Source organism: Macrobrachium rosenbergii, chromosome 51, assembly GCF_040412425.1.
Source record: "Macrobrachium rosenbergii isolate ZJJX-2024 chromosome 51, ASM4041242v1, whole genome shotgun sequence".
Taxonomy (NCBI): Eukaryota; Metazoa; Arthropoda; class Malacostraca; order Decapoda; family Palaemonidae; genus Macrobrachium; species Macrobrachium rosenbergii.
In genome coordinates, this window is record NC_089791.1 from 67,161,266 (window position 1) to 67,178,587 (window position 17,322).

The 17,322-nt window shown below is 39.7% G+C and overlaps 1 protein-coding gene across 1 annotated transcript in view; it reads left to right on the top strand.

The window, feature by feature from the left end:
- The window catches only part of Sap-r (Saposin-related), a 168,492-nt gene that overhangs the window by 62,273 nt on the left and 88,897 nt on the right, over positions 1-17,322 (top strand). The window contains exon 6 of the mRNA XM_067095684.1: positions 8,332-8,466. Within this exon, the coding sequence (XP_066951785.1) occupies positions 8,332-8,466 (135 nt within the window). The remainder of the gene's footprint in view (positions 1-8,331; positions 8,467-17,322) is intronic.

A 17,322-nucleotide genomic window follows, 5' to 3' on the forward strand; every position in this document is an offset into this window, starting at 1 on the left:
ATAAGGAGTGTAGGTGGCAGTATAAATATGGGGCCAATGTTGAGGGCAGGAGCAGTGCTGACTTCTCATTGGTCCTTAGGGGATTAGTGTGCCTGAGCAAAGTTTTCTCTGAGACTGATAGCAGCACCTTTCCCCCTGTGTAAGTGTTGGAGAATAGAGGGTTGGGGGTGATAGTACTGAGAGGATTGCTGCCAGATGGAAGTGACCAAGGAACTACAAGAAAGTAAGGGCATCATTGTCTGCATTGTGGATAAGACTGTTGCATATGTCCACATCTGCACTGAGGAATACCACCAAAGCTGGATGAGATCTTAGCAGGCAGCACTAAGTTTCAATATAACAAAGAACCAATAGACGACATCAAGCACAAGGCTAGCAGCTGTCAGTGATCCTCCAATGTTCTTCACTTGCTGGTAATTATGGGTGACTGGTCTTGGCTGCAATATGGGATTGTGGTGTTACAAGCACGGTAGCCCTTTAAGCTCCATTATTAGCCAGATCCCTGCTCTTGATTTACCAGCTTGCCAAAAGGCTGAATACCATCCTGATCCCTTATTTTCATGGTGACCACAGCCTGAAGTTTTCAGCAGAGTTCTTAGAAACCCTTAAATGGACACCCTTTGGAGGAGCCATTTCTTTGATGCATGTAGAATCCTTCTCTAATGTACCCATTAACTAGGCCATTGAAAAACTCTAGGTTGTGTCTACAGAGACCTTACCAGTTCATCCACAAATATTCCTTGCTCCCCTAGAGAATTGCACTTAGAAGGCCTGTTTCACCACTCACAGGGACCATATGTACACTCAAAAAGATGGTGTAGCAATGGATTCTCCCCTTCAGACTTTTCTTTGCTAATAATTACCTAGGAGCCTTAGAGCAGAGTATTCACAGGCAAAGAACAGCCTCTGAATTATGTCCAAAACATCAGCATCACCTTTGTCAGCATCAGTACTGAAGAAGAGGTAGAGGAACTTGTGTTGTTTCCACACCCATAGCTGTCTCAATTTTACATGCATACAAATGTGATTATTGCCTTCCCTTCCGTGATGTCCTCGTTGAGAAGTGGGAGGAGTGCTTCATTACTCGGGTGTATATGAAGCCGACGAACCTGGGTGTGTGCTTTAACTGAGTGAGTGAGTGCCATGAAAGATATAAGCACACTACCATCTGTGCCTTCATCAGAAGAGCCCTCCTGCACTGCTCTTACTGGAAGGATGCGCGCACACAGCTAGAGTGTGTTGCCCAGGTTCTTATCAACCAGGGACGGACAGTGACTGCATTTGAAGAGCTATGATAAATGGTATTATCATGAACTTTGACCTGTATTCCCTGAAGACATGTTCTTCTATAGGGGCATGTTCCTTGGTAAGTAAAAAGACAAGGAGCCTGCCCTCATAGGTCCATCATTGAGGGTAATGTTAGCCCAGCCAACCCAGAGAAAAAGATCAAATGCATTACCTACTACAAGAATAGGAAGACTAGCAGATGGCGAATGAAGATTGTATCCCCCCCATACAGAACCCATTGAAGAGAGTCAGTGTGGTATCCCAATACAAATTTGCTGTCTGAGAGTGCCTCGGTGCCTACATCAGTATGACCACCCTGTGCTTCTCCAAGAGACACTTCTACCATGCAGAGGAGGGTGCCATATGCATTCATACCAGTACAGCTCACAACCTCAAGATAAAAAGAATTGACATTATGTCTAATATTGAAATCATCAACTATGAAACAGAGCATTGCTGTCAACACCTGGAAGCCTTACACTTTAGGGAAGATAAGCCTGTAAGGAAAAGAATTTTCCTTTTGACATGAGTGAGGGACCATCAGTGCTTACATCCACTTGAAGTGATCCTCCTAGCACAGGGGAACAGATGCAACCATTATTTTCTAGTAGAAGACTTCACTCAAGCATGCTAATTCCCAAGCAACCAGTTATAAATCAATGCTGGCTCCCTGTTTATTCTCCCACCCACCCACACCTTATATTCATACAGTATTTGTCCCACCCCTCTTGATAATAAGCTTTGAATTGGTTGGAATGTCGACAACAAGAACACTTGAAAGGAATTTGGCACCTGAACTACAATCCCAGAATCTATCAATCAGAAACCACCTGCTATTAAACTCATGGGATCATCCTCTGTATTACACATCCTGCTCTTTTCTATACAGAATAAGAAATTACTGTACATGTGCTGCTGCTATTTCTTTCTACAAAAGTAGGAACATTGGTTGACTATTGTCCATTAGTAACTTAGAAGAGAAAATATGAATAATAATAATAATAATAATAATAATTAATAATTAACAATAATAATAATTAATAATAATAATAATAATAATAACAATTCTCAGTGAACCACATAAAAAAGACAGTAAAAATTGACTGCCATTATGGGAGTTTCTAGATACAGTCTTAAGAAAATTAATACGGCACATTGTGGTATCTGTTTCTTCCAGATAACTAATTCCCCATTAAGGGAAGAAATTTGTGTTTTAAAAGTAGTATATACTTAGAAAAAACAGGTCAAATTTTTACTTGATGAATCATTTAATTTAAGTATACCTCTCCTTCCTCATTGAATCATTTCATTTAAGTATACCTCTCCTTCCTCATCATCATGCTGTGCTGTTTTATATTGGAATGGGGCGTATAAGAAAAGTTTTTTTTTCTTATCCATTTATGTTATTTACTGACATCAAGCATGACCTAGTTTTTTTGTTTTATAAATGAAGAAGATATTCTGGCTGCTAAAAGTTGTATATTACAGTAACCCTTCAATTCTGGGTTAATAGAGCCAAGGGCCCGTTGGACAATGGCGAAATCCGGACAAGGGCGAGTAAAAAAAATTTGCGAGTGCTCAAAGACAACTCCATACCCTTCCTCACTTAACCTTGTCAATACCACAGACTAACTGTAAACACTCAATATGCTTATAAACAACACCCTTCAGGCTTTAAACTGAAAAATTTTTGCAAAAGGCAATTATCTACCTTTTTTCCCCATATTTATAACAATATATACTGCATAAATAAACTTTGAAAAAAATATAACCCCTTCTTTTTCTCACTTGTAAATGACAATTCAGTAGGTAGGTAGCCCATCTGTGTTTACTCACAGCCTACCTATTTTTATACAGCAACTTTCTTATCAGTTGTTACCATATTGCATTACCCTACATGAGATACAAACTGTGCATGTGTGAACTATTGACCTACGCTAGGTGTTACACTCACAGTACAGTAATACTTCGATCTTACACGATTCGAGTTGCGCGAATTCACACACACACGAACTTTTCATTGGAACCTAACTAATGGGCATACGCGATTTTTTCAGAGACTCACGAAATTCTTGAGAAACCCTGCAGAAGTGGGTGTTTAATTTTTGAAGTAATTTACAAGTTTTCATGCTTTTATGTGTAAAATCTGTATGAAAAATGCATTTCATTCTTTTATGTGTGAAATCTGTATTTTTCATGCTTTATGTAAAAATCTGTATGAAAAATGCATTTTATGTTTTAATGTGCAAAATCTCTATGAAAAATTTCATGCATTTAAAATCATGAAAAATGCTTTCATGCTTTCATAAAATCTCTATGAAAAATGCATTTCATGCTTTCATGTGTAAAATCTGTATCGAAAATGTATTATTTTTATTTTTGTACATGCATAAATATGATGCAAAGGTAGTTTCAGCTCATTCACTTAGTGTACTTTTACAAGATGTGATACCCATTTGCAAAGTTACTGCACTTTTCAAAGATGATACCCCTACAGAAAATGCTTGTTTAATGTTTGAAGTAAATTTAAAAGTTTTCATGCTTTTAACTGTAAAATCGATATGGAAAATTTATATTTATATTTCTGTATATAAATATCATACAAGTATTATGTCCATTTGCAAAGTCTTTGTCACAAGGACTTTACATGACCTTGAGATGAGGTTGTTTGATAAATGAATTCGTTAATGTAATATCAGAGATGTAACTAAGAGTTGTATAAATGTCATTCTTTGAAAATTACTCTGTTCACTTTGGAGAAAAGTGCTGGTGCAATTTGTATGTACATGTAATTACAGCACGTTCAGTTGTTGTACTTTTACAAGATGTGATACCCTTAGAAACTGCATTTTTCAAAGATGATACCCCTGTAGAAAGTGTGTTTAATTTTTAAGTTTTCATGGTTTTAGGTGTAAAATCAGAATGGAAAATTTGTATTTATACATTTGCGCATAAATACGATGCAAAAGCAGTACAGTTACTTTATTACAGTATCTCTCTCTCTCTCTCTCTCTCTCTCTCTCTCTCTCTCTCTCTCTCTCTCTCTCTCTCTCTCTCTCTCTCTCTCTCTCTCTCTCTCTCTCTCTCTCGTAGTTAGCGCTCAAACATACTTTTACAACTTATTATTTCTCTGTACGTCATTACCTGTACAGTATATAATTTTAAATTGATTGAATTTTACCTGTACTGTACTACGTTCTATGAACATTATGTACATGTTTTCGATTTTTCATGGAATTGTACTTTTGTTGACCGACATGATGTTTTGCCTAGTGACGCAAAGAAAACGGCATCCCATGAATTAAGGATAACATTAGTATACTTACGCACCTACTGTAAATGCGCTATTATGAAACTGTGCAATACTCAGTTTTTATGTCAACCATTTACTGTATTCCTTTTTTAAGGGTAATAAGCTAAATTTTAAATAAAATTACACTAACATTAGTTCATTTAAAAGTTAGCTTAATACTTTGGGACATGATTAGGGTCATATTTAGTGCTTAAACTTTGGAAATAAACATTTATTAGCATTTTTAAAGACCATGGCAAACTTACGCGAAAATTCACCTTGCACGAGGGGCTCCGGAACCTAACCTCGCGTAATTTCGAGGTATGACTGTATTCATTTGCACAAGTCAGATAGGCTATTGCAGCTGTATTTAAGATAAGGGTAATGGTAATGAAACTGATATTTTACTTACTGAATCAATGTATACTGTATTATCATAAACATTTATCATTATTGTAGTATGTATAAGAAAACCAATTGGCCACCATTTGTAATGTTTACATTCTCAGAATCAGCTGATTGAGCCTTATAACATGAGAATTAGTTGCTTGACAAAATGCATTATTACTGCAATTAATATTTAAATTTTTGTACGTAAGTATAAAACAGGTATTCAAAAGGTAAACTAACTTCATGTTCAAGTAAAATCCCTCAAAATCACAAAACAGCTGTTTCCTGATTCATTTACGTCATACGTGATGTTGGTTATATCAGTTCTTTGGCAAGTTGTTGTTAATTATGAGAGATGGTTATGAATTATTACACAAGCCATAAGTTTGGTAATTTTGTATGAAAGCGTAGCCTAGTACAGTCTACTGAAAATTAAATTTGTACATTTTGTTTGTTACATTACAACACTGTGTTTACTTTGTTTGTTACATTACAACACCGTGTTTACAACTTTAGTACATATGGCATTTCTCGATGATGACTTTTCAAAGCAAATTTATTTTAAGAACAATACTAAAAATTAGTTGATCATTTTTTGTTTTACTGGAATTAATGATTTTTCATTTTCCCTCATAATGTCACAAAAGCTTGTGTATGTGTGTTTACATCTATATGTCATTTCATCAATGTTGACATTTCCATCTCTACCAGGGGTGTGGGTGTGTGTATGTGTTTCTAGTGTTGTATCACGTTTGCATTTGTCTTTTTTTGCTGTGCTTGATTTACTGTACAGTAGCACAGTATCATAACAGTACATAAGAGAATATTTTATCACTTGATATTTCTCTCTCTCTCTCTCTCTCTCTCTCTCTCTCTCTCTCTCTCTCTCTCTCTCTCTCTCTCTCTCTCTCTCTCTCTCTCATCCCCTACTTACACAATTGTGTTTATCCCCCCCCCACCTTGAGACTTCTTGAGGCCTCCCCCACCTCAAAACCCTCTCTGTCTGTCTGAGTGTAAGCAGTGTTACCAACCTTTTCCTAATGCTGCACAGCATTGCACCCCCATTGGAAAGCAGTTTTTTTCAAGTTTTTTAAAATTTATATATATCATATACAGTCCAACCTTTTAAATCTGGGAACCTTTGGATCAGGGAACTGCAGAACCACAGAAAATCCCAGAATATAGAATACACCCCTAAAAAATGAACCCCTTATGTAAACGGTCTTGCAAGCTAATTCCACTTACAAATAGCTTAGTTGCCAACTTAGCTTAGGACTTGTCTAAATTCAGACACCACTGTGTATCATTTTGTCTTACTCATATATTTTGACTTTATCATTTTTTAACTTTGTATTGTATAATTTTCTTTAAAGTAGTCTACTTTATTTAACACATTTAGCCTATGCTTACATTCCCGAGTTAGCCTAACTGTAATTCAACTGCTTAACTTTTCTCAGAATCTGCAGAATATTATCAGTGACTTTCATTTCCTAAATTTACTATCTTCATAATTATTGCTATTAGTTTCCTCGTCATTCATTTTGATTATAGAGGGTAATGAAAAGATAGAAGTGAAGTATTAATTTTGGCAATCACTTTTTACATTCTCTGTTAAAAAGTAAAACGCACCTCCATCTGTTGAGGAAATTGAACACTAAACATTCGCTAATGGGAGGGGAAGGATAGAAACATTATCTATTATAGATAAAGATTTAACCTTGCACCTCTTATGTCTATCATCGTCTGATGTCTTGGGTGGCATATCGAATGGTTAAATATATAGCTATATAAAAGAGATGAGGTCTTTCAAGCACTAAGAGTAAGGAATTTGTGCGTTGACAAATGTGTCATTGTTTTGATTAAAAGTTTTGACTTGGTAGAGCCTTCTCAAGTGGAATCTTTAAAAAATATATTTATGCCTTGAAATTTAATATCGAAAACATATTTGACTTCACACATTTTCATTACTAACAATTTTTTCATAAAAACAAAGGAGATATGGCATAATTTTTGCTGTCGGGAAGTTGTAAGCAATATGTGGTGCTGCCCTTGTGGCCGCTCAACAAACTGATGGCGGCTCGTTCAAAATCGAGCCAAACGAGTTCCGAGACCACAGAATGCTGGTTTTAACCCTTAGTGGATGGATTGAGCTTCAGTGTGAAGTAAAACAGGTTTGGGGAGATGGACGGATTGTGCTTTAGTGTGAAGCAGAATTACACACCACTGTTATGGTAATAATGATTCGAAACAAAGGTGCCAATACTTCTATATGCTATAAATTCACTAATGGCAACTTTTATACAGACGTGAGAGTTGGGCCAGTATCAGTAATGCTTATGACTTCAAGGGGGAAGGTACTGCATCTCTCTCTCACATGAGTCTTTTTGTAAATTTGCTTGTAAATGTATGAAGGGGTTACTGTTGTTTTTTGTTTTTCTCTTTTACGATAGTATGTCGGTTGTAAATGTAATTTTACAAAGAAAATTGCAAAGAAATTAGAAAAAGCATGTAAAAGTAAAAAAAAAGTTACTGAATCTTCCTTCTCGTAAACTTACGTGAATATTTTACAACAAATATGCAAAAAATTTGTTACTGCTTGTATTTCTTATCTGGTTTGATATTGTGTGAGCAGTAATAATAATTTTACAAAATCCAAAAAACTTATTTATTAGAAAAAGCATATATAAGTTGGTAAAATTTACGATTGTCTTGTAAATGAGGCCCCACAAGGGGTTGTAAATAGTCATTTTCAACTTCTCGCAGAAGGTAGGGAAAATTTTTTAGAATTTTTTTATTTATATAGTGTGAATGTACATGTCATCTTCTTTCCATTGATGTGATTTTTTATTTTTTTTTATTTTGCCGACCTCAAAGTTTCCCCGGTCTGGGGTGCTGCACATTGATAAATTATGCCGTCCCTTAAGGGTTAAGAGGTTCGACTGTATCCTTTGGGCCCTAGTCCCTGGTTCAGGTGTGTTGGATAATGGTGATCTGGGTAATTGAAGGATTACTGTATGAAGATTATTGATAAAGAAATGAAAGAACATTTGAAGTTTTTATAAAGGTTACTAAGTTTTGCAAATTTTGTTTTCTTCTAAGTTCAAATTGAAAATGTTATATGGCAGGGATGTAAAAATGTTTTTGTAAGTGAAATATCTTTTAAATTAGCAGCACCTCATGGTATTAACCAACTTGGGAAATTAGTAAGGATTGTCAGAATATAACAGTACATAATCAATTTACCATTTTATTTTCTTTGACGTTGAATATTTAGAATTTTTTTTGCACTGAGATCAGAGAAAAATGATAGTGCAGTAGGTAGACAAATCTTCACTGTGTACCTGTTTTTGTATGTTCAACAGCTGAGTCATCCAGAGGAAAGCAATTCTTTGGCAGCTTTGCCTCCTGTTGAGACTCCAGGACCAGGTGACTGTGAAGCTTGCAAGGATTTTGTGACACGTACAATTCGCTTGGTTAAAACTCATTCACGTGCAGAGGTGAGTTTGAACACAGATGGGTCAACTTTATTATATTGTCAATTTCAACCAAATATACATTGTGGATGGTAGACAACAGTTCCATGCCTTTTTTGAGTTTCCATTCATTGCTGTAACCCCTGAACTTTCCAAAGAATCTGAAGATTGATATTTGCTGTTATTTTAATGTCTTGAATCCATTAGGAGTATTAGTTTCTTTGTCATACATCTTGATATTGGAGGGTAATGGAATAGCAAAAATAAGAATGTATTTTAGTGGGTGTTTAGGGCGTTTGAGACCTGAAGTTCTTCAAGTAAACAGGACACACTGCTATTTTTCCAGAGAAATGCACACTAAAATGCTCACTGATAGGAGAGGAAGAATAGAAAATGAGAATGCATCAAAGATTGCACAAAATTGGAGTAATGAAAATAAAGTTTGGATATTAACTTGATTGTGATTGTAAAAAAGTATGTGATCATTGTTCATGGGTGTATTATGGAAAGTAAGGGAAGGGGTCAATTATCAGTTGAATTAGTTTCTTGGTGAGCAGGGTGAATAGATAGGAAATGTTGTTTTTATGTAAGTAACTTGCCCATTAATTACATAGCTAATAGTTTTGCTTGCTCAGCAGCTAAAATTTTGAAATTCATGGCTCGTGCTAGTTTGTTTTGGTAGGTGACTTGCCCCCGCCCCCAACATTCGGGGGAAAGAGAAGAACAACTTAGCAAAGAGCTTCAATTTGTTTCTGCCATCTGATGGTTGTACACCAGTTGTTTTCATTGTCAATTGGTGAAGTATTCTTCTTTTGGTAGCCTTTCGGCATATTTAGTTAGTGGCAGGTTTTCTTTAATGAGACTTATTAATTGATTATGTTTTTACCCGATTTTGACTTGTTACTGGACTTTCATGATGTTGGACTCAGTTTTACGGGACTGACTAAAGAATCATACGATTCGCATACGATATGCATAGAATGTAGGGACAGGTATGTTCTGTTGACTTAAGGTGTCAAGAGTTTGCAGATTGGGACATTAAAAAGTGGAAGACTTTGTAATCTGATTTAAAGAAATTGGCTAGGGACAAGAAGAGAATGGCGACTGTTAGGGCAGAGAGTATCTTTAGCTAGCCAGTTATCTTCTATTACCAAATCTGATTCTAATGTTCCTGTGATTTCAGTGACCCCCATTCCCACCCCTCTAACTATTCCACCCTCTCCCACACATTCAAACCCAACCCCATTGCCAGTCATGAAGCGAAGATTGATAAAAGGTTCGAGTTAATGGTGGAGACCATGGCCCAATTGGGGTCATCTGAGAAGTTCCTTATGGACAAAATGAGTGTCTCTGAGCACCCAGTAGCGCATAGTGCTAGTAAAGTGTTGGTGGAGAAGGTGGCTGCTTCTCCTGCCAATTCTCTTAGGCAAAGGTCCCTGGCATACTCCCCAAAACCTGGGAGAAGTCATGCTGGTAGTCTAAGGGAGGTCGGTGGGGTCTGCCCATTAGTAGTCTCCCCCTTGGTTCAGTCTGTTGATGTATCCCAGGTTGCAACTAGAGCCATTGGAAAGGTCTCTCTATGGCTGTGCATTGTCTGTCGTTGAGTTTGTAGGAGTCAAGACCCAGGCATCGGTGGTGCTTCGCTGACAAATCACGCCCACTGAAAAGGCGTGCAGTGGATGTGTCACACTCTCCTCCAGTGCCTTGTAAGAAGACCAAGGATCCTGAGTGCTCTTCATGCAGTCACTGGGACGGTTCAGAGCGTTTTTCTTTGGACAACCTCTTGGCAGAGAATCTGCTTTCGGCACCCAAGCGCTCGTCTCCCCGTAACCGCTCCTCATCCTCCAGGATTGTTTCTTCTCTAGAGCGTCAACTAGTGCCTGAGCTCCCAGCAATATCTGAATTTCCTTTGGAAGTCGAGCACCCAGTAGCGCCTGAGGGCCTGGTGGCATCTGAGCATTGAGTAGCGTCCGAGCTTCCAGTAGCGGGTGTGTGCCTGTTAGCGCCTGAGCTCCCAGATGTAACTTTAGGTTTATTAGTGCCAGAGCACCCTGGAATGACTGAGCACCTGGTAGCAACTGAGCATCCAGTGGTTTCAGAGCACCCATTGGCGCCTGCATGTCCAGCTTCAACTGATCATAGTGCTTCATTGATTGTTGACTCAGCATCTTCTCCTTTGGTTGGAGTTTCTTCAATGCAGTGCCTATTCCCATCTTCTGTACAGATGACTCCTCTTATCCAGGCTCCTGCTACTAGTTTTCAGGTGCCTGCAGCTATTGGTCAACCTTCAGACCCTGTTCAGAGTAAGCTGGTTGGTATTTTGATCCTGCTCAAGAAGGCTCTGTCAGCTCCTCAGACTCCAGTAGACTTTGTCACCAATATCCTCAAACCAATATGAAATGGTGGACCAGGACACTCCCACTTTGACTTATGCCCCATTATTGAGATTTCTGCTTGCTGCCTTTCCAGGTTTCTTTTCTCCAGCAGCACCGTCCTCAGCTGCATCCGCCTTTTTAATGGAGTCTCAAACTTATGGGTCCTCAAGATTACCTAAGATGGTGCTTGCTTCTTTGGTTAAGAAGGCTTTAAATGAGGTGGAAGGATGGCTCACAGAGAAGAGGGACCAAGGAAGAGCTGCCTTCGGTTTTCCTCCCAGGTTATCTCAGGTGAGATACCAGTCGTATGCCACAGGGAAAGCTCTTTCCCTGGGAGTTTCTGCCTCCCCCCAGGAGTGCATCTCTGGGTTGATAGATTTGGCCTGAAGATTGGCATTTACTTCAGCAAAGATCATGTTCTCCACGTCAGAGTTGGCTCATCTCTTGAAACACTTGTTTAAAGTGTTCGAGGTTATGAGCTTCTTGGACTGGTCAGTGGGTGCTCTGGCACGTAAGATCAGACACTGCACTGTTTTGCCCCAGGATTCTTCCACAGACTGGCTTGGAGTTCATTCTTAGTAGACAAGGGTATCAGGGATGGTTCGCAAGAATTGGCCTCCCTTTATGTTATGGGAATACAGAAGAAAAGAGAACTTTGGCACTTATTCATTTCTAAGGGAGTAACTCCTTTGCAAAGATCGACGCTCTTGTTTTCTCCCTTAGATCATCATCATCTATTTCCACAAGCTACAGTTCTTGGTTTTGCCTCCGATCTCCAAAAGAAGAGTGCCGAAGATCTTTTGTCCCAGTCCTCTAGACACCCAAAGGAGATGGCGGCCTTTAGTTCCAGGACAGTAACACCTCTACAGATGCATCCCTTTTGGGGCAGCAGGCAAAGGGCTCACTGTAGACCAAGCTCTAACGTCCGTTTTGCGCTGCACCACTAAGAAGTCCACCTCCAGATCTTCCTCTCGAAAGTGAGGACAGTGTCCTCCGTACTCATGTAGGAGTAAGGCTCCTTCTCTTCTGGGAGTGTTGGGAAGAGAAGGGAGCAGAACCTTGGATAGTCAGTGTCCTGAGGGAGGGTTACACCATCCCCTTTCTGGAGAAGCCTTCTTTAGTCAGCATGCCTGTTGCATTGACAACTTATTGTTCAGGCTCAAAGAGGTTTGTATCCCTCTTGGAGGAAGTTTTGTCCCTCATCAGGAAGGGAGCAGTAGAGATGGTCGAGGAAATTTATTCCCAAGGGTTCTACAACTGACTGGTTGTATCCCCAAGTTGTCAGGAGGCTGGAGGCCATCCTAGATGTTAGTGCCCTGAACATGTTTATCCAGAAGACAAAATTCAAAATGGAGGCAAACCAAACAGTCCTGTTATCCATTCCCCAGGGGGTTTTGGATGATGTCCGTTGATATGCAGGATGCATACTTCCATGTTCCTATCCACCAAGACTCGAGGAAGTATCTCAGGTTTGTTTTCGAGGGCAGGGTGTTTCAGTTTCGTGCTGTTTCGGTCTCTTGATGGCCCCCCCAGGTTTTCACCAGAGTTTATGCTCCCCTTGCAAAGTGGCTCCATCTCATGGGAACCAAGGTATCCCTTTACCTTGACTATTGGCTCCTTTGGGCCAGATTGTGAGAGCAGTGTACAGAGGACCTTGGAGAACCTTTCTCCTGGCCATGGACTTGGGCCTTCTCATCAGTGTACAGAAATCCCAGCTGACTCCTTCTCAGGAGATTCATTATTTAGGGATGAAGATAGACTCGGGGTTTTCAGGCTTTTCCATCCCCTAAGAGAACAGAGTCTTGCTTGAAGATGGTAAACAAGATCTTGGCTCTTGACGACTGCTCAGCCAATAAATGGAGGAGTCTTTGGGGCACCTTGTCTTCCATAGAACAGTTCGTCTCACTAGGTAGGCTCCATATGAGACCTCTGCAGTTTTTTCTAAGGGTTAGCTGGGACAGGGAGAATCTCCCAGACTTGTTCGTTTTTCTTGTAACACTGAGATAAAGAAAGACCTGCGTTGGTGGAATTGTGTAAAAAGACTGTCGGAAGGAAAGTCTCTCCTCCTTCTAAACCTCAACCTAGACTACTGCTCAGATGCATCAGATCTAGGTTGGGAAGCTCTTCTAGGGAGCAAAGAAGTCTCCGGGACATGGTCCCAAGAGCAGAAATCTTGGCATATAAATGTCAAGGAATTAAGGCAATACACCTAGGTCTTCAGTCTTTGCATCGGAGGTGTGCAACAAGACAGTGGCAGTCCACTCAGACAGCACGACTGCCCTGTCTTACATAAAAAACCAAGGGGGAACGCACTCCTTCTCCCTATATGAAATGGCGAGAGACCTCCTCCTCTGGACAGACCAGAACAACATCAGAGTAGTGACTAGTTTTATTCAAGGAAGGCTCAGTGTTCTGGCGGATGATTTGAGCCGCCAGAAACATGTTATCCCAACAGAGTGGACCTTAGACCCTCTGGTCTGCTGAGATCTTTGGAAAGTGTGGGGGGAAACCAGTACTGGATCTTTTCGCTGCTTCCAGAAACCATCATCTATCGTGCTGTTTGCCAGTCCCGGATCCTCTAACATGGGTGACAGATGCCATGTTGCAGGACTGGTCGAACAAAGAACTCTGCCTTTCCACCGTTCAGCATGTTGAGACAAGTAATAAACAAGTTCGGTCTCTTCAAAAGGTTCCAGTGATTTTAATAGCCCCATTTTGGCCAGCGAAGGAATGGTTTCCGGACCTCCCCGATCTGCTGGCGGTTTCCCTGAGGTTGCTGCCTCAGAAGCAGCAGCTACTCAGACAACTGCACTTCAGGCGGTTTCATCAAGGATTGTGTACTCTGGCCCTGACATGTTACAAACTGTCAAGGAAATTATTTGAAAAGAATCGCTTGTCAGGAGCAGTGTCAGAACATATTGCCCAGTGTAGACGGCAATCTTCAGACAAAGTCTGCCAGGCCAAGTGGGCGATCTTTAGGGTTGGTGTAGAAGGCACAATATCTCCCCTACTCAGACCTCTGTAACAGAAATAGAAGTCTTTCGACATCTACTATAAAGGGATGAAGGGCCATGTTAAACTCTCTTGTGACACAGAGGAATGGATTTGTCCTCTAACCAAGATTTGTTGGACTCATTAGTGCTTTGATACCGCCAAACAGAAGGAAGTAGCTGTGGTCTCATGGAACTTAGACATAGTCCTCAGATGGTTGTCCGGTCCTCGTTTTTTGTGGTTGCTTTGGCAACAATGAAACGGACCAGTGAGATTCATGCTTTGGATAAGAGAGTTGGCCTCTCCCAAGGGAATGCAGTCTGTTCTTTTTCCCTGGGATTATTGGCCAAGAATGGGACACCTAAGCCCTGGCCTCATTCCTTTGTAATTTTAAGCCTAACTGATATATTGGGTCCAGATGAAGAGGAGAGAGCTCTGTGTCCTGTGAGGGCACTTATTACCTTCACATAATGAAGGGAATTCGAGGATCTTCAAGCAGTCTTTGTTGTTCAGTGAAGAACCCCTCGCATCCTCTGTCTAAGAATACCCTAGCATTCTTCCTCAGAGACCTATCTCAGAAGCCCATTCCTTGGTTGGAGATGAGGTTTTTCCCTCTTGTAAGGTTAAAGCTCATGAAATAAGGGCGGTCACGACTTTGTTGGTGTTCAGACGTGATTTATCCCCTCATCTCTCTTGCAGTCAACTTTATGGAAGTGCAAGTTGGTGTTCGCTTCCCATTACTTGTGTGATATTGAAACACTTCATGATAAGTGCAGTACCTTGAATCTGTTTTCCGTAGCTGGCATGGTGTTGGGGGAGGAAATGTAGGAAGCAGTACTTCCTTCCTATTATCTCTTTGCCTTGCATAGGGTGTTGATTCTTAGGGGAGCCTGGGGGTACTGTGTCCCTGGAGTACCCTCCAGTTTTTAATGGTTGGGTGGTATTTTTATTAAGTTTTGTGGTATGGGTGACTGTCTTTGTTCTGGTTGTATTTTGTGGTAATGCACTCTGGGCAGGGGCAACTTGTACTCTTTGCTAGCCATGGGAATTGTCCTTCACTGCAAAGTACCCACTGAAGTAGTAGGTGCTTCACAGCTATACTGCCGCACCTCTACACGATAAGATGAGTGCTAACCAGAGGCAGTATCCACCTGCAGCAGCTCTCTTATCAGGTAAGGAAACAACAAACATTGAATCAATGCTAGCAACTTTTCTTTTCTCAAATTCATTACCATTCCTAATGGTAATGTGTTCATGCATCCCCCCACCTGTCAATGAGGGTTAAAGTTAAATATGCATTAGTTTAACCAGACCACTGAGCTGATTAACAGCTCTCCTAGGGCTGGCCCGAAGGATTTGACTTATTTTGCGTGGCTAAGAACCAATTGGTTACCTAGCAACGGGACCTACAGCTTATTGTGGAATCCGAACCACATTATAGCGAGAAATGAATTTCCATCACCAGAAATACATTCCTCTAATTCTTCACTGGCCAGCCGGAGACGTGAACTCTGGCTGAGCAGAGTGCTAGCCGAGAACTATATCAACCGGTCCAACAAGGAACAGGGAATCAGCTATGTAATTACTTGGTAAGTTACATAAAAATGACATTTTTATAATAAAATAGTTTTATATATACTTACCCAGTAATTACATGATCAGGAAAATAGTTTTATACAGGCGGTCCCGGTTTACGACGGAGTTCCGTTCTTGCGCCACCAGGCGTCGTAACCGAAAATCGTCAGTAAGCGGAAAATCGCCGAAAATCGTCAAAAATCATAAGAAAACCTTACTTTTAATGCTCTGGGTGCATTGAAAACGATGTAAACTGCATTATTATTGAGTTTTACATAAAAAACTTCAAATTATGATTATTCTGCCGTTTTGGGGCCATATTTCTTCCGTCCGGATCGGGCGTCGACGGTCGAATACCGGAACATGCGTCGTAAGCCGGGAAATAATTTCTGATGAATATATTTGAAAAGCGTCGTAACCTCGGGCGTCAGTAAGCGGAACCGTCGTAAACCGGGGACTGCCTGTATATACTTACCAAGTAATTACATGACCAGAGCCCTCCCTCCTCCCCTCGCGTGGACATGAGGGCATAAACAAATTAAAGCTCTTTGCTAAGTTGTTGTTCTCTTTCCCCCGAAAGTGGGCAGGCAAGTCACCTACCCAAAACAAACTAGTGCAAGCCTGTGAATTTCAAAATCTTAGCTGCCAAGCGAGTGAAACTATTAGCTATGTAATTACTTGGTAAGTATAGATAGAACTTTATTTTGTTATAAAATGTAATTTTCTCATATTTTTATGGAAAAATAGATTTTACAATGCCAGTGTAAAGTATTAGCCTGAAACTGAAAGTTTTAGTCTATGAGGAGATCTACTCTTGTCTAACTTTCAGATCTAATGCACGATGTATGTATGGCAACTGTTACTTTTCTTCTCTGGAATTTTTAACTTTTTCATTATCTATAAGCAAAATGAACTTACTGAGCAAGTAAATTGTTGTTTATCAAACATGAATAACATTTGGTCTTATGGGGAACAGCCATTGCTTTTTATTACATGCTTTTATTTAACTTGACTTCTGCATCTGTCTGTTTGGGTCAAAATTTTCGACCTGTTTCGTTCATCTGATGGACTGAAAATTTTGCATGGTTACTCAATCCTGGTGACAATACAAACCTTACATGATCAGTAGGTCAGCAGTGACCTCTAGTGACCCTACAGTGACCTCTCCCAGTATCTCAGGATTTGTATGAAACTTAGGATTTTTCATACCTCCTTTGACTTGGTAGAATAAGCTAATAACTCTACAGATTTTTCTAACTTTTCTTTGGCTTGACAGAAGATCACGTTCAATTTTTTTTTTTTTAGTTACAGTCATAAATCAGTTACAATTTCTGTCAAAACTAAAAAGTATAAAGTAAACAAAAATGTAAATAAAATGTTGTTATAACATGCTTTTATTGAAATGCACTGAAAAGTATATAATTTTTTGAGACACTAGGATTTTCTTACAATTAATCATGTCTCCAAAAATAAAAGTGTGGGTGCCAAATGTGGAAGGAAATGCTACAAGAAATAAAAAAATATATTTCTTTTCTTGTAGCATTTTCTTCCATGTTGGCTCCCACACTTTATTTTTGTAGACATGATTAAGTGTAAGAAAATCATGGTGTGTCTCAAAAAATGATTATTGAGTTTTTATTGCATTTTAACAAAAGCGTGTTTGAAATTATCTAAAATTTTGTTTTTTTTTATATTAGGAGTGTCCTTCAGTGCAAACTGAGACTGCCGTTGAACCTTGGTAACAAGGTAGTTAACTTGTGGAGATAGGGTTTGGTAAGGGATATGCCCTCACTCACTTCCTTCTCACCACTTTGTCTTTCTTCGGCTGTTGTCATGAGAGGGCACCCCTGCTCCCTCTCCCTCTGCACTTGTTGAAATATTGTATGTGGATGAGAAGCTTTCTTTCATTTTTTCTTTTCACCTCTTATGTCTAAATTAA